Source organism: Pyxicephalus adspersus, chromosome 6 (assembly GCF_032062135.1).
Source record: "Pyxicephalus adspersus chromosome 6, UCB_Pads_2.0, whole genome shotgun sequence".
In the NCBI taxonomy this organism is placed as follows: Eukaryota; Metazoa; Chordata; class Amphibia; order Anura; family Pyxicephalidae; genus Pyxicephalus; species Pyxicephalus adspersus.
In genome coordinates this window covers 64,514,641-64,536,216 of record NC_092863.1, presented here as the reverse complement: position 1 = coordinate 64,536,216, position 21,576 = coordinate 64,514,641, and the positions used below count along the sequence as shown (strand labels likewise).

The 21,576-nt window shown below is 36.3% G+C and overlaps 1 protein-coding gene across 1 annotated transcript in view; it reads left to right on the top strand.

The window, feature by feature from the left end:
* Positions 1-18,333, top strand: part of COMMD10 (COMM domain containing 10) — a gene marked incomplete in the record, with an annotated part of 165,968 nt that extends 147,635 nt beyond the window's left edge. The window contains 2 exon segments of the mRNA XM_072416061.1: positions 14,631-14,690; positions 16,132-18,333. Coding sequence (XP_072272162.1) covers positions 14,631-14,690; positions 16,132-16,170 — 99 coding nt within the window.
* Between the last annotated feature and the right edge of the window lie 3,243 nt (positions 18,334-21,576).

Sequence of the window (21,576 nt, the reverse complement as noted above, 5' to 3'; positions counted from 1 at the left end):
GTCTACAGCTTCTTTCCACCCAGCTTACAAAAATGTATGGAGGGAACAATGCATTAAAATGTTTACAATGAGGGATAATTTTACTGTAAAGTTGGCAAATTATATCATTAATAAAATCAATAATTTATACAGAGTATAGACAGTTTTTAAAATGATATTTTGTTTTTGGGCAATGCTGGGGATTTATTATTGGCAAGACATGCCACCTTCATTGCCCAAAGTTGGAGTGGCTGGCAAGGTGCCAGGAGCCACACAGGATCGCTTGCTCTCACTGCATGTCTGAACTATCACCTTTTGCTTACCTGCTACCAATATTGCATTATTTGTCTTTATTACATTTATTATGAAATCACCAAGCTTCTTGTCAAACTTTGGGCCTGTGCCTGTACTGTATGCTTTTCATTCAATCCTACTCAATCAGTGTATAGAGTACAAACTTTTCCAAAATGGATCTATCTTGTCTTTTAACATAGGTTCTATCAGTGTACAGCCAATGCCTTGGTTCATGCCTTGGTTTATTTTACTAACATTTTGAAAATTAAAGTAGCTGGGTTAATGAAAGAGGTGTTACTATTTAGGTAGGGAAGGCCAAGTAGGTATAGAAGTGGGAAATATTGGTGTTATCACTCCGGCCTTTGCAGTGCTAGGTCCTAGGCTTGAATCTCAGCCAAGACATTATTTGCATGGAGTTTTCAGGTTCTCCCCAGGTCTGCAAAGGTTTTCTCCCACATCCCAGTTAGTTTCCCCCCAAAATTGACTCTAGGCTGTATTAAAGACATATGACTGTGATGGGGACATCAGGTTGTGAGCCCCTTTTAAGGGACAGCTAGTGACATGACTACGGACTTTGTACAGTGCTGCGTAATATAATGGCGCTATATAAATACTGTGTAGTGATAATAATATTAGATATTTAATAAAAATTACAATGATTGTCATTACTTACCTTCATCTGGAATTTTAGCTACCTGGCTGTCCCTGCCTTCAAATCTTTCAGTGATCTGAAACAAACTCAGAAACGTCCGATCTGTTTATTTGCAAGTTTGGAAAGTATGGGTGGCATCATGGCAGCAATTACAGTCTTTTTTACATCTTCAGTACTAGCGTACTTTAAGGAAACCTATACTGGGAGAAGTATTAGGGTTGCCATCCATAACCTTTTTTAGAAGATAATAACTGCACAACTGTTATGCTGATTCTTTTGGTTCAATATTTTTTGAATGACAAGCCTGGAACAAATAAGTAGCAAACCAGAATTGTTACAAGTCAATGAGTAAAAATTTTGAAAGCAAATGATTATCCTGAGAACCTGGCAGCTATCATTAACAGAAGGAGGTCAGAAATTTAGCATAAGTTTACATTTATGGTAGGGTTGTGTTGATGTGCTCCTTAAAAGTATATGTCAATACCATTTATCTTTGGCCACTGGATGGCAGTCCTCTAGTATAGTTCAGCCAATGATACAATGGTACTCTGCAGGTTTGCAAACTTGTTCAGTATAGGTGCTAGTATTTATATTAGTATTTTTCTCAGCATTAAGAATGGATAGCGATCATACACATGGCAGATTTGTACGTCTGAGTATAAGCTGCTTGACACCTAGTATGTGTGTTAGCCTCAATACATGATGCTGCCTGCAGTACTGCCCCTGTCCACCTCTACAGTGAATTCTGTTTTTTTTTTTTTTCTGCTATTGGAAATAATCATTTGATGTGTAAAATCTTTAGACACCTGAATGTAACTGTATTTATGTTGACGGAAAAAAAAACTATCCCCTTTAAAAGACGTATGTACATTGCAAGAATTTTAACAAACGTCGCAGAATCCAACCTTTTTCAGTTCAGAAGAATTATCTGTCTGGGTCATCATGTCTTTTCCAATCTGATTCCTGAATGAAAAGGTCTGTGCTTTTTATACCCATCCAAACAAATATCAATGTATTACAAAGTAGAACTCTAAATAGCTCTAAAATATGATTTATTTTTTTGTAATGAAGAGTAGATTTACTTTTCATTGCAAACAGTCTGTAAAATGCTAATGCACATTAATTAAAGATGTGGTTTTCTTTTTAATCAGAGTTCTGTACACTGACACCTTTAGTCCAACACAGTCCTGCTTTGCCCACATGCTGTAAAATGGTGACAACATTGGCCAGTGGACTAATGACACTTTTTGCATCTTCTAAGCCTTGTAGGATTGCTGAGAAATGTTTTTTGATAATGAGCTTTGGAATAGCAGGAAATGCTACATCCACACCCTCCACCTATCCAGCAAGTTTACATATCTTGTTGTCAGGTTTGGTTTAAATAACTATAAAGGTGAGTGTGTGGGTCACAATGTGCTTACTGAATAAGTAAGATTATTTTAGTACATTTTATCAAGGAATGGGTATGGGGGTATTAAAGAAAATCATAAAAGTTTTACAGAATGTTTTCTTTTTACAATTTTCCCACAATTTTGGTTTTCTTAGAGTTTGCACATTTCAAAATACTAAATATAATTCATGCATTTCATCTGAATCATTTCATGCTATATCCCACACTTGAATTATGTAAACTTATTTGACAACAAGTATCACAGGTGTACTCCCAGACACGGTTTTATTGCAGTCTTTGGATATGTCCTGTATCCTCCGCATAAAACATTTCTTCACCTGGGTGTAGATGTCTCAAGGGTCTGCTTTGTCCTCTGTAATATTTGTTACAGCTTTATCATCTGTTTTATTATTTTAACAGCAGTGCTCCAAGTTGGACTAAAATAACAAATGCATTGCAGGCCACGCATGAAGTGTTTAATAGAAAAAATAGAATTGCTCTAGTCTTCTAGAAGCTACTTGTCTAAAGTAACTACAGGAATATGAAGTGTAGCCCTTGTGGTAACTACAGTATATAACCTTGGATCAGCTAGATATGTAAAGACATTACAAACTTTAGGTGTACTGGTCAAGCAATAATGACATAAAATGTGTAAGCTGTGCCAGGGCAAAGAACTAGTTACCACTATTGTCAGTAGGGTAGCTGCAGCTTAACATTTCACCATTACTTACCATGCCATGAGGAGGTTGCCATCATGGTAAAGAAATGACTTTTGCTGTCTGTTGACACAAAGGGAGAATAATAAAAAGTATCAAAGGTAGGCAAATTGGCAGAATAAATAAAGCAGAAGCAGGGTAACTAGATTAGGACTATGAAAGAGTTGGGAGGCACTCATAGAAGAACAATGAAGAGGTGCAATGTGTGCGCCTTAGCAAACATTGGCTGTGAACACACTGCAGTGACATTGGAAGGTGTTTAGAAGTTCCCTCTTACATTTACTCACCCGTGTTTTATTTATCACTGGCTCAACCTGGGCACTTCAGCAAGCAGCTTGTTTAGTTGCACTCTCCAACCCAGTGATACAACATACAATAAAATATGCAATTGGGGACAAGAATGTGGGTGGAAGAATTGCACCATGGCTGCCACAAATAAGAGGGTGTTGACAGTTTAGAAAGACACCATCCAGACAGCAGGTGCCACCCAAAGCAGAATGGTCCATTATCCAATTTGGGTTCCATCCTCTAGTTGAGAAACACTGACATAAGTTACACATATAGAATATCAGTGCTTCGGGAGAGTGGGATTGCATTATGTGCTGTCTTGATTTTCTAAAAGAATGTTGGATGATGTGAACCCTATGTGTGTTTCATTACAGAGTACAAATAGAAGACTGTTCATACTCGGAAAAGGGCTCTATCTTCAGAGTGAAACCTCATGTTCTACTTGACAATAAAATGTAACCCATCTGTGAAAATATTGGTTACCTTAGTTTTACATTTTACTTTTTTTTAACTGCCTAATAAAGCTTGGATGATTCTTCCTTACAGTGAATAATCATCTGCAGCTTTTTGTTCACATGTAGAAAATATTCTTTCTTGCAACTCTTCTCTAATTAGTTAATGTGTGAATAGCTTAAGTTACTGAAAGTAATTGCTGAAACATTCTCTAGCATGATGTGCAGATACTGCTCCTAGAGATTGTTGTGGTAAGGACACTTTATATTGTTCTTAGAGTGTGTTTTTATAGTAGTAAATGTAAAATGGGCAAGTAGAGTTTATACATGCAGTTTATTGTTACCTCTCAGTGTGTGTTGTTCTGATACCTGTATGTTCTGTTTCAGATTAAGCTTTATATTTCTAAATCAAATATGTGCAACCTGTGGGTCAATATCCCAGATTTGATTCTTTTCCAGATTCACAATTTATTGGGAATAATGTATTTGATGTCTCAAAGCAAAGGCAGAACTGAAAATTGGGACCCTGAGCTAATACTCAGAATACCTTGGATCACAACTTTACAAAAGTTGATTGCCTGTGGGGGTGGATTATTTTATTATTGTGACCCCAAGTGTTCTTCCACTGCTTTATAGACTATGTGTAGTACAAGGCTTATTGCCCTTCCTATTAACCTAACTGTAAACCAAACAGATGTTATTTGATGTTTTTACCTGACATTAGAAAGAGCAGTGCTACCATATCATAGGTACAAATTAACAACTATTGCAGATCTACCAGAAATGAAATATTAAAATAAATCTTTCCTGAGATGAAAATGGACACTGGCGTTTTTAATGCTAGTTACCTGCACGCCACGGCTCTTCTGTCAACTTCTGATTTAAATTTTTTCTGTGGTAAAAAAGCAATAAAGGGTCAACAGGTATCTAACATCAAAAGAATGACCAGTGCCAAGCCCCATTTTTAACCTAGAAAAAGTTTATTAACATTAACAATAGTTAGGTGTGTATGGCAAGATTGTGTTGAAAAAATTCTCAGTGAAAATGTGGTTAGACAATCAAATTCATACAGAATACATTTTATTCTTGTGTTCTAGATAATGACATTGGTGATCTATAGTAATAGTTGCCAATGGAGTATCAATGGAGCCAGTGTGACCCTGGGATTCTATAGTAATTTCATCTCACACAAAAAGCTGGCCCTATACACACATAGTGTTGCCAATATTGTACTTGTACATTGTAGCACCTTTAAACCAAGAGGATTCAGTTCATTGCAAGTAGTAGTTTTTGTACAACACAATAAATTGTTCCTTTTTCCAGTATACTTCTAATAGCTGACCAGTTATTCATTGATGCGTGACACCCATTGTATACTTCTCCGACAACCATGCTCAGGGGTATTTCTTCCCCTGCCACCACTTTGCTGAAGCACACTTTCCTTCCACTTTACTAACTGGCACATCTGTTTTTGTTGCCATTGCACCAATGCCCACCTCACGTCCTGACACTATTTTATAGACACACACCTCTTTCTCCACCATTGCACCCAGATCAAATCTATTCTGGTCATCACTTCACATACTGCTTTACTAGGCACCAGTATATCAACACATCCTTCCCTTCCCACCATATCACAAAGTAGAATTTTTCGCTCAACAACTCTGAACTGATACCCAAATCTTCTTATGCTCACTTCTTAACTTACTGCCAATATAACGATATGGACTTCCTTATTGGCCTCTCCTTCACTGGCATGCAATTCTCTCTCCACCACTACATTTATGTATGCTTCTTATTCCACCACTGTACTAATAAACATTCATCATCACTCACCACCGCTGCACTGAAGCCACTTCACCAGCACAAACCTCTTTTCTCAACACCATGGTACTGATGCTACAACAGCAATACTAACTCATTTGACATTGGAGATGTTTAATGAAGACACAAACATTTTCTAGTTTTCCTGTAAGTTAGTATTTCATCCTGTGAAGTGATTTTTTTTCTCCCGCTGGCCTCCATACACTACTATTTTGACCCCTATTTATCATCACCTCCCTGTGTAAGACCCTGGTCCAGCAACAGTACTTGCTGGAAACCAGTCCCCCAATCTAACACCGCACTATTGATCTATAGCAAAATCCCCACTGTCTTGGGAGACTGGTTGTGTTTCCTAGCACACGGTTGCCTCCCGGACATGAGTGTAAGAGATGGTGTCTAGAGGAAGGCAGGCAGAGGACCAAGAGAGTCCTAGTTAGGGTTGCAGGCAAAGGGTTGGTCCAAGTGGCATAGACTCACAGGGTCAGAAATAGGCAAGGTCAGCAACAATAAATTACACAAGAAACTCTCCAGCACAGATTAGCCAAGCTAAACATTACAACAGGCACTGGTGATTGAGGGAAACTATACAGTCACAGAGGTCAATGGCAGAGTCGGGAACTAATCTGCCTTTAAAATCTCCTTCAGCTGTGCACAGCCTCAAAGTGTGTGCTGGGGATGCCGATAAAACACATCAGGTGGCACGGCTAAAGGGAAGCAGGGCTGCCTTCCCTGCAAGTGACATCACTGGACAGAATGAAGAGGGTTGTTACTGCGATGGTGCACAACACAGGATCGCTAGACAGATAAGCATCTCCTAACACCCTGAAGTTAGTGTTATTTTAAAAGGCAATACCCTGTGTGCTAATCTTTGTGATTTCATTCTTAAATTGATTTTTCTTTTAGGAGCCAATAAATTACAACTGTCAGTTTGTCATAGCAGTGTTGATAGTGGTATAAAACACCACTGCTTAAGAAAAGGCTATATAGCATGTGTTATCCATCTTTGTTTTATGAGATTAGGTATTAGTAACTAGCAGCTAAAGAAAAAGAAAACACAACTTTTTGAGTTGAGCCATATGGGCCATTGACCTTGTGCGATATTGTTGTCTTTTACGGTTTTGTTGAGGTACCATGGTATATATTGTCTTTTGGTTACGTTACTAAAAACCAAGTACTTTGTTTTACAATGTTGTGTGTTCCATAGATTCCATAAACCACTCCCCACACAAATATGCACTTTAGATACACCAACATCCAACATGCTTTTTGTAATGTCAAGGGCAGAGTGCATAGACACGCATAGCGATCTCCTCCATTTAGAAAGCCCTAAATCAACAAACTGCTCACCTGGCATGTCTTCTTTGTGCTCTTATCTTGTTCGTTGCTACAGTAGCCAGTGTGGGCACACTTAGAGTCTTAATGCCCTTTATAGCTTCAACATACTAAAGAAAACCAATTCAACATTTCCTTCCTCCTTTTTTGTATAGCATGTGGATCTGACAAAGGAAAGGTAAATGCTGATGTTACAGAAGGTTTGAACACCAGGAACTCTGGCTATCATCACATACAAGCACATTGCTTCAGTGTTTGATTTAAATGTGGTGCTGGACATGTCTATACATTACAAGGTTTCTAAGATATCTCAAGCTGAGATTTTTCCTCAACGTAACTACTATGTCTATATAAAGTTCTCATTAAATGTTTTACTGCTTTGTAAATCTACAAAGATCATTACAGCAAGACATTTTCATTCAATAGGAAACTGTAAAATCATGCTGGCCATTGATAGAACTTGCAGTATATCTCATTGAGATCCTCCTTGTGAAATAATAACTGGTTGTAAGTGTGAATGATTTTGTGCTTACCTTTAGAATTGTATTCACATTTTCACACACTGGGTGGATTGTAATTGTGTTAAGTTTAAAGGTTTTCATTCCATTGGCTTGTGTGTGTATATATATATATATATATATATATATATATATATAAAATTATTATTATACAGTATTTATATAGCGCCATCATATCACAATTATTATTATACAGTATTTATATAGCGCCATCATATCACGCAACGCTGTACAAAGTCCATGGTTGTGTCACTAACTGTCCCTCAAAGGAGCTCACAATCTAATGTTCCTACTATAGTCATACGCATATCATATTATTAATTTAGTCTAGTCAATTTTTTTTTTATTTTTGTTTTTTTGTTTTTTGTTTTTTTTTTAGGGGAAAGCCAATAAAACCTAAGTGCATGGTTTTTTTTGGGATGTGGGAGGAAACCGGAGTCCCCGGAGGATACTGTTTAATAATAAGAAAAAATCCATTTCTTGTTGGCTTGATCACCCAGGTATCTTGCTGAAAGTGTATTCTCGCCAGCCTTGGAGAGCTTTAATCAATCAGGCCCCATGGGTCTACCATATTGCATTTTTTCACAATATTCTAATTTTCTGAAATACTGAATTTTGGGTTTTCTTTACCTGTAGGTCATAATCAGAAAAAATTAAAAGAAATACACTCTTGAAATATATATCACTCTGTATGTAATGATTGTATATACTATACAAGTTTTACTTTTTGAATTGAAATACTGAAAAAAATTAACTTTATGACGATTAGCTAATTTATTGAGATGCACTCCCCATTATCGCATACCAGCAGCTCCAAAGTATACATATTTCTGAAATGAAAAACAACAGGCCTCAAATGCAAAATGAAACGTCAAAAATATCCACTGTATATCAACAGTCCAGATAAAATTGACATAAGCACAAGACTGCTGTGAAATATCTGATCCGGATTGCTTGAAAACATTAGTGGTTTATATTCAGGAAGTACAGTGCTTTATACAAAAACAGATTTTTGCAATAAACTTTGTTGTTTTTTGTGAATTATTAATTATTGTGTGGAGTGAACCTTTTAATGACAAACTGGACATGCACAGGTTAGCCATTGCTCCCATGCAGTATCAAATATGTCAGAGTTATTGGTATGACTAATAAAATTGTTATGTTTCAACTATAGTATGTTAATACTCTCCACTGATTATCAGCTTTAGATTTTCTAAATTAAATTACTAAATTACTCCCGTTAAAATTTCTTCTATTTATATTGTTAAAATTCTGTGATCCACATCAATCTGTGTACATTGTAGAAAGGCTTTACTATTGTCAGCCGAGCCATGGTCTTTATTGCAGCAGTAATGCACTGGGGAGCCTGTTTATACATCTTATAACTGCTCATCTATTTGATGCCTACTGGATTTTATTAGTAGATGTTCTTCTTTTTACAATTCTTAGTTGATTAGATTTGATTTAGGTGTAATAATCAGCATGTGCAAGTCATGATGTCCAGGATTTGAACGATAAATATCATTTTGCAGCACTCTGTTAAACAATATTACCCAACATTTTCATTGCCAGACCGAAATAAAAATTGGATAGGAGTTATAGCTATCGCCTACTCTAAAAAAAGAGAAAAACATATTTATTACTGTCTGTGTTGCTGTTGGAGATTTCCTCTTACTTCCCGGCCTGTAAAATGTCATCAGTAAACATCTCTAATGCAGGTGGATAGCTTTAAAAACCTGTTAGGTTGCAAATTGTGCAAATTCCCTGAATCTGTCTATAAATGGAAACAATGTTTTGAGTGGGCATAATGTAATGGAACCCCAAGATGAGTATGCTTTTATAAAAATTCAGAATGATTAGTGGACCTAAGCAGACAGCCAGTTTATCATTGCTAAAGCCTAGGGATTGCCTAGGGTCACGTGGCTGTCATCTAATGCTTTACTTGCTCCATTTTTCCAACCTTTATAAAGTTAATCTATACCCAAAGGTCCTTCCTTCTAGGCGTAAAAACTAATTTCTTATTTACAACTAATGTCTTTGTTACACTGAGCCACACTGGGCTTCTTGTAAAGCTATAAGACTCGGGACATAGTCTATTAGCAGGGTATATTAGGCTTTTTCTCCAAGGGGGCATGACTATGCCACCCTGCACCTTCTGTGTTACAGTGTGGAAACTGCAGCACTGATGTCATCACACCTTAGTGCCTTAGCAAGAACAATGCCTTAGTAAGAACTCCTCAGCCCAAAAAGAAGAAAAGAGGTAAAGAAGAAATTGTGGCATCCTAGGACCATCTCGAAAATTATTAGCTGGGTGACCTTCAGTGGTTGGGTGTTTGTCAAGTATTTGGAGTCAGAAGCAGGGCTTTTTTTCTAACCCCCTAAAAATAAGCATTCCTTGTATGTTAACATCCAACCACTTTCCTGCATTTAAAAAATCTAATGTCAAAATTACGTAATGAATGCATAATGTAACAAACCACTAGCTTTTGTAGTTTAATTGATCTTTTTTTCAGCTGCTGATTATAATTGCATGCTTTGGTTTTGTGACTTCATGACTCTCTCTGGTTTCATAACTTGAGAGTCTATGGTCTAGAAAAAATATGCAGCACCTGAAGTCAGCATCTGATCTTCAAGTAGGTTTCATATCTGTGATTTTGAAGCCATTGGATTATTAAGACAGCCTGGTAACTGCAAGTAAAGAGAAGAGAGCTGAACAATCAGAGACTGCATATCTTTTTACCTGCTTTAACATTTGTTAAGTGATGTGGTCTAAAACCTTGCATCTGTGGTTAGAGAATATGTAATATGTATTAGGTGTATTGGTATTATGTCAGTTCCTGTAAATTTCCAGTTTCACTGTTAAATTTAGAAAAGAGTTGACTGGTTTGAAGACATTAACATATATTCACTTTAGGGAGAGTTAATGTATTATTGACTTTGCATAACTCCTTACAGAATAATATTGAGTAGAGCAGCTGTGTCTACAATGCCTGAATGCAGTGTTTGATAGAATCCTCCGAGCATTTTCCAATCAGTAAAAAATGGGCAATGCATTTAATCAGACTTCATGTCAAGAATTGTTATATAGCCCGGACTGTGCTGTCAATTTAATTAAAAAGAAAGCCAATTCTTTCACATTCGTGTGCATTAGAATGTATTGTTTAATGATTTAGAATTACTTTTGAGGGATGTATCAGCTTTCAAATGATATTTTCAGTGTTTTACATTTACGTTTTGTCTCCCTCAAGAAACCTGACAAAGACTTTTGTATATGGTGCCAGCTAGGCTCTGTTTTATCATCCATAAAATGCAGGCTGAAACCAGAGAAATGATACGGAATTGTTTAATGTAGAATCTCAACCATTTATTTTAGATACTGATAAGAATTTAGGATTTGGTTACTATATGCCAATGTGGCTGTTTTTGGTATGAAGTTTTCGACTGTGAAAAGAATTCTCTGCATTAATAACTTTACGGTCTGACAATGCTCAAACTGTACCATTTACCCTGACGTGCAAAAAAATAAAAGGGTGCTTAAAAAAGTGTGTTTTGTTTAGGTAAGGTACCCATAAGTTGGAAGGTAGTTACACTGTAAAGTACTAAGACTTAAAGACCAGGCTGTATTCACAGGAATACAGAGAGCCACTTCTGATCAGACCTCCTGAGTAAATGTTAGCTGCCATGCTTGTATATTAGCTTTAATTCTTTCTGAATAATTGACCAATGATACATATAGAGGTGACGATTTCTGACACATATCCAATATAAGTTATTAGCATTTTGGAGGTCTGTGACTGAAAACTGTCAAAACTTTACCATAAGTATATTCCAAACCCTTCAACTAGCCACACCTCTCTATGTATAGGCATTGCGGAGAGGTTTGATTTCAATGTTGATATTAGAGGCAATGAAATGTAAGTTTTATCCTGTTACTTTCTACTACATGACATCCGATGCTTCTGGGAATGCTAGAAAATCTTCCTGTGACTACTGAGAATATTTTACATCATATGGCCAATTGCAAGAGTGGCCCAGGACAGCTTATTTAAAAGTTATTTTACTGCTTGTTAGGAATATGAAAATAATTTAATGTCCATAGTCTGGGTACAGTAGACTTTAAAATAAAATCTCATATTTTTGTGTCTATAATATTGTATTTTGTAGAACCTAAACTGTGGGAAGGTCACATGGCATGCAGCATCACCAAACTGGTTAAAAAAAAAGAACCAGAGCCAAAACTGTAGCAATATTAATATTATTAATAAACAGTATTTATATAGTGACAACATATTATGCAGCACTGTACAGGGGTTGCAACAGACAGACAGATACAGAAAGTGACACAGGAGCAGAGGAGGACCCTGCCCAGAAGAGCTTAGAATCCTAGAGAAATAAAGAGAATAGAAGAATATTACAACTTCTTAGATATATGAAAACAAAGGGTAAAAGCTTAAAGAGGAACTATATTCTAAACAAAAAAACAAATCACACTTACCTTTAATCCCGCAGTGCAGTCCGGCATCTGGTCCGGCATCGTCCTGGCAATTGTCGGGGAGCTGGCGCTCTGGGCGTCGCCATCTTCCTCTTCTCTTCTGGGTTCTTCATTCTACGTTGCCTGACCCAGGGGCTAGATCAAGTGACGTAGGATGAACAAAAAAAATTGCCTCACTGTGCATGCTCGGGCTCATCACCGTAGCATGCGTAGAAGGAGCGCCCAAGAGCCTCCTGGGATGCCTGACGTAGGTATCCCAGGAGGCTCTGCGCTCCCATTCATTCTCGACTGCCTAGGCAGACGAGAATTGGGGGGCGGTGCTGCACCCTTTTTTTTTTTTTTTTTAAACAGAATTTTTACCCTACATAAAAGCATTCTCTACCTTTTTATGTAAAGTGAAAATTCCGAGTATAAGTATGTATTAGTTAACAAATCCAGATTTAATTTTCCCACCCACAAATCCCCAGAACAGTGGGGCCACATTTTAAGGTTGCGACCCCTTCCCAACTATGGCTCCGGCCACTGATGGGGGCAGACAGGGATCTGGTTTTGCCTAAGGGAGGGGAGCTACACACTTTTTGCCCCTTCTTTCCTAAAAAAGCCAGATACTAATGAATTTACATGGATAGGAGTGGGGCAAACACTTGCTGCCACCATTTCCTGTCTATGAAAGTCCCAAGCCTCTTAAAGGGCCTTGTTTTGAAATTGAGGGGAGACCCCATTTATAGGCTGGATTACCCTTTCCTAAATTATCTTTTTTTCTCTCTGGTACAGTAAAAAGTAAATATTAAATATTTCACCACAATGGGGTACCATTTATTTTACACAGTGCTTCCAAACAGATCTCTTACCAAAGAACTAGGACAAGACAGGACACCTAAATAGATATATTATTTTAAAACAACATATCTGTATGGAAACACACCACCACTGGGCTTAAACAAGAATATGTACTAAAACTAAAAGTCTGTTTTTTTTTATTGAGTGCCCCAACCCTATGGCATACCCTACCCCTGCTTCCACCCGCCGTACCTAAGCTAGAGTAATATTACAGTACCAGTTAGACCTGCGAAAAATTGCCATTTATTCTGTGTAATCCGGGGTTTACATAAAGTCAGTAGAAAGATTCTAAGCATTTTTCAGCCCAGGACTGTATTAGTGCTATGGGATTAGGTGACTCTGTGGGGGACAGCACCAGAGAGTAGGTGAGTAAAGCCCAGAACATTTAACTTAGAAAAAGATCAGTGTTGGTTTGCACAGTGTTAAATTATTGAAGAGTGGAATATCAAACAGTATTATTCACTGTGTAGTAGTAGCAAATGGTTTGTAAACAGGGTTTTAGAATCCCTACACCAATATACCTTATTGAGGGTTTAGTTTTCTGAAAAGATGTTTACTATAACAATTCCCTGTGTAATGTGTGTTGAATAGGTCAGGTATGTTGAACTAGGTGGTAGTTTCTATCAGAAGCCTATTTGATATGGTGACAATGCAGGAGCACATTTGGGGAACTATAACAAAAAATACCAATCACTGGCAGGCTTAGCAGGCATTATTTTTTAACTTGTAAAGTTGGAGTTTTTTGAGATTGTGGTAACACAGGGGCTTATATGAGATTTTAGTGATTGGGTTTACATAAATTTCAATCTTCTCCTCTTTAAGTGGCCCACTGTTTTTCCCACAGCCATGTCATAATAAAAACAGATTGCTTGAAATGTGGCACTCCCAGCAATTTTTCTTAGATTTACTACACTAGTAATTTCATACTTGTTGAGATACATTTAACATTCTAGCTTATCTAATAGGACAGTAAGGGCATATTGTTTCTTCTAACACTTGAATCATGCAATTATAGTAAACCTTTTATAGTACACATTTTAAAAGAGTATAGTAAGTGCAATGTAATGGATTACCTCTGTAGCTACAAAACAGAAGCATGTAAGGATCTGCAATTGCTTTCAAGGATTATTGCAATGTGTGAAGTTGTTCTCAAGGGTTTTTTCTACACAAACCTAGTTTTTCAATTTTGTCGAACACATTTATGATCTGGTGTCATCCATATTCCAGGGCTGCCCTTTAGTTGAACATTGTTTCTAGTGGTGCAGATAGAAATGAGATTATACATGTATTTTCCAGCAGAGGTTAGAAGATTAAAACAATCATCTTGCTGACTGCTCAGTGCAAAACAGTTATTGATGTTTGCAAATTCTTTCGTATGTCTTCATGACTTCATGCCTATATTTAACCACTACTATAGTAGTTCCAGATAATCATTTTATTTTAAAAATTGTGGAACCAAAATGTCCTTTTTTCTGCATACTCATTGAATTTAAATTTGTGAAGGTAATCCCAGAACACAATGACCACCCAACCAACCATGGGAAGAATCATACCTCATTCTATCTATCAGGCCATCCAGAACAAGGACAGGAATTTATGAAATAGGTTTCTTTTTATTTATCAAGGAGTCAGATTTCTTTTATTAGCATGCTATAGTTCAATTCTAAGCCCATGGAGTCTAGGTAGTTTTTGTTCTTTTTAAAAAAAACAAAAAGGTAGTGTTGAATATTGATCTCTCCACTCAGTTGTTTCCAGTATGCTTGGCAGTGGGGTCTCTTACATACTGCCTATGTACAAAGTGAATAATGAACAGAATTCACATTATTTTGTTTCTTAAATATATTTTCTTCTAGATTCGGGATAAAGTTTTTATTGAATTTAACCACAAGGAGCTCCTGGAGTTTTATAACAAGGTGGGTATTGATTACCTTTCTTTATCATAGCATTGTTTATTTAATATTCTTTTGTTTTATACATAATAAAATTAAAAGGGCAGTAATTCCTGGGGTATCCCCTATAGCTTACTTCCCTATGGCTTACTTAGTTACTTTTTGAATTTACTGAGGGCCCTTTCACATTGCCCATTCTTGTGCATTGTATTAAAGCACATATGTTAGCGTGTTAACACAACAACAAAGAATTAGTTTATTGTGTTTAATATATCCAATATATTTATTGAATAAAACAGGAGGTGGATAACCCATAGTATGCAGAAACACCCAACTTGTTAAAGTTAAAAAGAACAAGGGGGTCATGTTTTGGGGATGGGACCTTGTCCCCAAACCATGGCCTTTGCCACTGATGGGGGAAGACAGGGATCTGGTTTTGCCTAAGGGAAGCGATCTACACACTTTTTGCCTCCACCCTTTTAGGAAAGCCAGATTCCAGAGGATCTTATATAGATAAGAACGGGGCAAACACATTTGCTTGCCCCATTCACTGTCCATGAAAGTCCCAAGCCTATTACCGAGACTTGGGGGGGCCCACTAAATAAAAAATTAATCAACTTTGCAAGACAATAAAAACACCTGCAACAAAAAAAATGCCTAAAACAATTCCCTGAGACTTAACTGTAGATAGTTGGATAATTTGAACTACAAACACCACATTTGTGAACATACCCCAAGTCGAATTACAAGAATAAAAAGAAAGGATTTGCATAATTGGCATCCACTCTATATGGCAATTCTTTTACTGTAAGGTATACATATAATACACATGAACAAAGGAAAGAGATACAAACTTACTGTGCATGCCCTTATGTCTTATCCAGTGTACACTACCAAATATCATGTTTGACCTATGCTTCCAAGCATATAAAACTATTTCTGATTCATTTCAGAAATCATAGGAAATAATACATCTCTAACTGTAATGGCTTTTTCTAGTAATGGTCAAAAATAACAGCCCAAAAAAATGCTACTCTATTCACAAACATCCAGCATGTATTGCAATAAATTGGGCTGTTGTTGTCCATGAAAATTATGTTCGTAGATTGTGCGTTTAATTTCCATCTTTAGAAAGAGCCTTAATTTACCTCGCTATGCACAGAAGATTAACCACAATCAAAGCTGAATTTTTTTTTCCCTGCTGCAGCTCAGCCTCCACTATAGTGCCAAATGAGAAATTGTAATTTGCCATTATAAAAAACAGGTGTTCAGTTCTCTGAAATCTTGAATATTCATTTACGCTTTTAAATGAAATGGCTTTTTATGAAATAGATATTCTGAGAATTTGCCACATATTTAATAACTTTTTACGTAAGTAAATTTAATATGTGTAGCGTCAATACTGTTCTGTTTTTTTGTGTGTAAATAATCCTTCATAAAAATCTTTCTCTCCTTTTTTTAATAGCTTGAGACTATCCAAGCACAGCTGGATTCCCTTACGTGATGTCTTAAAGATGGGTTCTTCCACTGCACTCCTGCCACCTCATTATTCTGTATAGAAGATAGATTGCCAAGCTGTGTTTGTTAAAGGAATCAATGGGCTGCTTCCTGTAAAATTATATGGCTTATCTCCTCTTAGACTAGCAACATTAGCTGAGGGAGATCATTGTGAAAAATGCCGAGAGTCTAATTGACTTTCTTGTTGGTTCCTGCGAATACAAGCTATATTATGAATTCTCCTAATAGTACAAAGGACAGTAATGATTATTCCATTCTCCCCATAAAATTTATAGTATGACTAATAAAGAAAAAATCTATGTAATGTTCTTTCAAAGTTTTGCAAATTGAATAATTTGGGATCTGATATGTTTTACTTTTTTTCCTATTTTCTTTTTTTTTCACCTTTTTGTTAAATGTGGTATTGTAAGGCTATGTATGTACACACGTGCTAAAATTATCATTGGAAAACGAACAATTAACGACCGATCAACGATTATTTAAGATTATTTTGAAATATAATCCACCAATAATGTACACACACTAGATATAATCGTTTTAACGATGCAGAAAGTGACGAGTACAGGAGAAAGCGTACCCCAGAAACATCCACGATCACTGAACGACCATACACAATAGATAGCGAACGATCGTCACCCAATGTGATCTGCCACGATGGCCATTCATTTCCAGCAACATTCCTTTCATTGGCGTTGTTGGCCAGTCATTGTTTACTTTTTTTTGTTAACGATTATCGGACGATCCGTCGTTAATCATTTGTTTCCGATGATAACTATTGCACGTGTGTACGTAGCCTAAAGTAAAACAAGGAGATAATACAATTGTTCTGGTAAACAATGAATATGCCAACACCTTGACCCAGTCTAAGTGGAAAGGGCAATGTTCCCTGATAGCCTACCACCCAGAAAACCGGCAACCAAAAGACATGCATCCCAATATTTGCAGCAGCAGTATGCATAGCTTTTGTCCTATTTACTGCTGCTCCTTAGGATGGCCTCCCCACTGTATTTATTATACTGTATAGTAAAAAAAACAACAACAATGCCACTTTGATCTAAATCATCCCATCAATTGCCAGCTGCTTTCCCCCTTGACTCCTTCCTGCATACCCATCCAGGTCAGTCATCTGAAGAACAGGCATTACTGATCAACATCAATAATAATTAGGAGCACCCTAGTTTTTAATACATTTTCTTAGATTTGATGTTTTAATTGAATCTAATGTTTAATCAATTAAAATATTGACCAGTGTATGGCCAGTTTTACTCTACAGATGACAATGTATTTTGGCAATCACTCATCATGTATTAATTCAGTTATTAAAGTGGAGAATTTTTAACTTTGCCTAAATAATTCCCTGACAATGACTTCCTTCTATAACTTGAATTTGAGGTTAGATAAGCACATGTGCCTGTAAAGGTTCTTTCATGAAATTTGGAGTGGGATTTTATGATGTCCATGCTGAAGAGGAAGCTGTACCTGAAGAACCTGCAATTTAAGGACCTTCCTACTTCTTCTTCACAAGTCAATGTATGGACTTGTGTTTTCTAAGCCTCTTCTTTAGGTTAATTTCATTCCAAGTGTGGAAATTCCTAACTTGGGATGTTAGGGCCTATGTACACAGGTCTTTGTTTCCTATACATGTCTATGGGTTTGGAAAAATTGCCTAAAGCAGGTTGAATACAGGACATATGTAAGTCAACTTCAGGTGAAATGCACCTGTCAGTAAATCCTGAATGATCTCAGAAGCATCCTAAACTGATGCCATCAACACAAGACAAAGCCGATTGACACAAGCCCTTAAAATAACAGCTGTATAAAAGTTTTTTATTCACATAGTCAGCAATGTAGAACATGTTGGTAATTCAAACAATACAATTTTGTCAGAACTTTTAATTCTTCAAAGCAAGAAACCTCCCCTGCTTTAGCTCTGTTTTATACATTACCTCTGTTTTTTAGTTATGCTGGGGTATTGGTATTGTTGTAATAAACATAAACACCCTGTGGTTTTGGTTTTTACAAAAGTGATAAATATCAATGGATTTGCTGTACATGCTGTTTAGTTGTTACCAGGAATGTTTATATCACATTTCCAATGATTTTCCCTCAAGGCTTTATGTTGTGAAATAAAATGACAGTGGAATACCAAGCTTTGTGTAAATGTTTTCCTCAAGAAGATCTATGAACTACAGAAACCATGTAAAGAGAGTATCGGACGTCAATGGTACATGAGAGGTTATTGGCAAAGGCTGTGAGCTTCTACCATAAGAGAAGCAAGTAGACCACAACAGCTTATTGGTACCATTTGTTTAAGAGAAACATAGTAATGTGACTAAAGGGTGAGAAAGTGTTTGTGACAAGGATAGATCATTGTCATCCTGTAACAAATGCCTAATAAAAGAAGCTTAATAGAAAAAACTCCATTACCATGTTAAAGCAGCCATTCTCAGTAGGGTTTCCTTGGAACTCCAGGGTTGCTCCTGAAGCTGGCAGGGGTTCTATTTGGTGTGTACATCAAAGCACACTGTAATGAAGTATAGATAGCTTTATCTGATCTCTGATATAAATATTTCTCATAGTGTGTGGGATGCATTGTGGGTATTTCAACTAAAATTACTTCTAACAGAAAACTTGTAAATATCACATTTTTTCCTATTTAGGAACCTTTAATGCTGTTTATCATATTAAAAATTGTGTCATAATAACTGTATTTCCATGTTATAGATCCGTCGGATACTATGGCTTGCACACTGCTTTATGTTAGGTGATAAAGCAATGTAGAATTACATGTGTGCAGTTTACAAGCTTAATTTACTGGGTAAAGGTGATTATACACTTTGATATGACTGTTTTAAATGGGTTTCTTCATGTATAAATATAAAATACAGTAGAAGCTCCAGGGGCTCCTTACAATGTCTCCAACTGCACGCAGTATTGTATTAAAATAATTTAATCGTGTTACAGAAACCAGATCAAGACAAAATATGACAGCAGAAATCTGGAATAACAGGCCAGTTTTATATCATAGAAATGATTTATTTATATATTTGTACAATAACCTCTTTCCCTCACACAGTTTGTAACTGTACATTAAAACATATTTATGTACATCAGAAATACACGTAATATTGCGCATAATGAACTCATGTTGAGTAATTTTTATTTAGAAAGGTGAATTGAAGCTTACATTTTACCTTGTCTTAATATCTTTATTATGTTTAAACATTACCCCAGTGGACCACCTTGGAGGCACTCCCTTGCACCCATTTACCCATTTAAACAATAATGTGGGTGACTCTCAAAAAGAGACCCCAGTACTTTGTCCACATTAGCTTATCTATTCTCAGTGTGGGGCAGATGCAAGGAAAGATGCATCTTATCCTCCCCCATACTTCTATGCTTCTATGGCTCTTGTTGAGGGTTACCTGGTCACTATTTTCAGTCATTTTGGTGGTATATAATCAAGTGTTTCCTAAGAATCGTTGACTTCATCAAAGGCTGCAACATATCTGAGCTCCAAAGTTTAGTAGATAGAAAGGAGCTCCACAATTTTTTAGGCAGCACTTTTTAATGCTAATCCGATTACTTGTTTTATATAAACCTAAATTGGTCCCTTCAAGTTCAGCCTACTACTTTCAAATATTTATGTAAATGAATATAAACAACTAAAAATCGAATATAGGTATTTGATATAGAGTATATCAAAGTTCATCTACAACTTCTAATAAATGTCCACACATGAAGCTAAAGGAGAGTGACCTGCATTTGGCCTAGAATGTTGGGGATTGCTAGAACGCTGCTTGAAACTTGTCAGAAATAATTGGTGGAGGCTAACTACAAAACTCTGCTACATTGGCACATGATCCCTGAACACATTGCCAAAATAAACCTTTAAGCCTTTTTCATGTCTTTGCCTTCTAGTGCCTATGACAATATATCCTTTTAGCAGCTCAAGTCACTATAGCCAAGTTCTGGCAAAGTTTCTCACTCATCCTTGACTATGGACTGGACTGGATAATGATAAATGATAACCTTTCATGCACTCTCAATACATGATTAAGATCTTAGGATACAATATCCAGAGGTGGCTCCATGAATAGAGGCAGGGGTTCTCTCACTCTCTTTTCACTATTTTTCCAATATCCATTCTCTCTCTACCTTCATACTTANNNNTTTTTTTTTTTTGTTAACCATATCTGTTAAATGGGAAATTGATTTTCAGTTTTGCTATTAATTCTGTGTATTCTTTTTGCACACTCTTTTGCAAATGTTTCATGTTATTTTATCTATGCTGGTCCGTGCTTTGTTTTACCTATAAACCTTAATAAAATCATGGGGAAAAAAAGAATTCATAATTGTATGCAATAAGATTGATAAAGTAATCTGGAAAGCATATACACTACATTAAAGATTTTTTTTAGTTAGCTGGGCCCCGTCCTTATTTTTCTATTGATATGTATGTTAACTATTAGGATAATCATTGTATGAGAAAGGGCAGCAAAGCATATTAAATTGGCCATTGAACTTGTGTTGGTTTTTGGGTCTGACATACCTCCTGTTAATCCCATTCTGTATTTGTCTGTTTTCAATGCCTTATTAGTTAGGGATTCCATTTAGATCTGAACTCATGACATCTCCAAAAATGATTTCCTAGTCTTGATTCAGATTGCTGTCTCTGTGCCCGTGAGTTTAGCACACCACATAGCGCCTTTCAGAAATATTCTGCCAGCATTGCATATATAAATGAGGCTCTGTCTGACAATTTGTGTGAGAGAAACCTGGGAATAAAAGATTGTTGACACGTTTTAAGATACTCTGAATATTATTTTCAGATATAAGGTAACAATATTTCTAAATAAAAAATAAAATGCAACTACTAACTATCTTTATTTTTTCTTCTCTGTCCAACAACCATTATAATAAATAAAATAAAAAACAGTCACATAAGATACCTAGTTCCTTTTGAAAAGTAATACCTTTTTAAATTTTGATGCTAGAACAAGTCATGTTAACAATACTGGCATCCAATTTACAGAAGCATTCCCATAGCTTTAGCTTAATGTATTTCACAAGACTCCTTTTCTGAGGACTCGCTCCATAAGTCTTGACTTGATGAAGGTGCTTCCTGAAGTTGCTTTAGTCTTTTATTTATGATGATTGATTTTTTGGCACATAATAAAGAAATAGATATAGACTTCATATCTCTCTCATCTATAGTTCCCCAATTTATTTAAAGACCAACTCTTTTTAACCACTTTAGCACTCACACCTTAATATGTATTATACCTTTATATTTTCATTTTTGGGTCAATTTATTCAGTGGTAACTAGTGGTAAAACAATATATTTTTTCACTTTTGTGCATTTTTTATGTGGCATTGAAAAAAAATAAA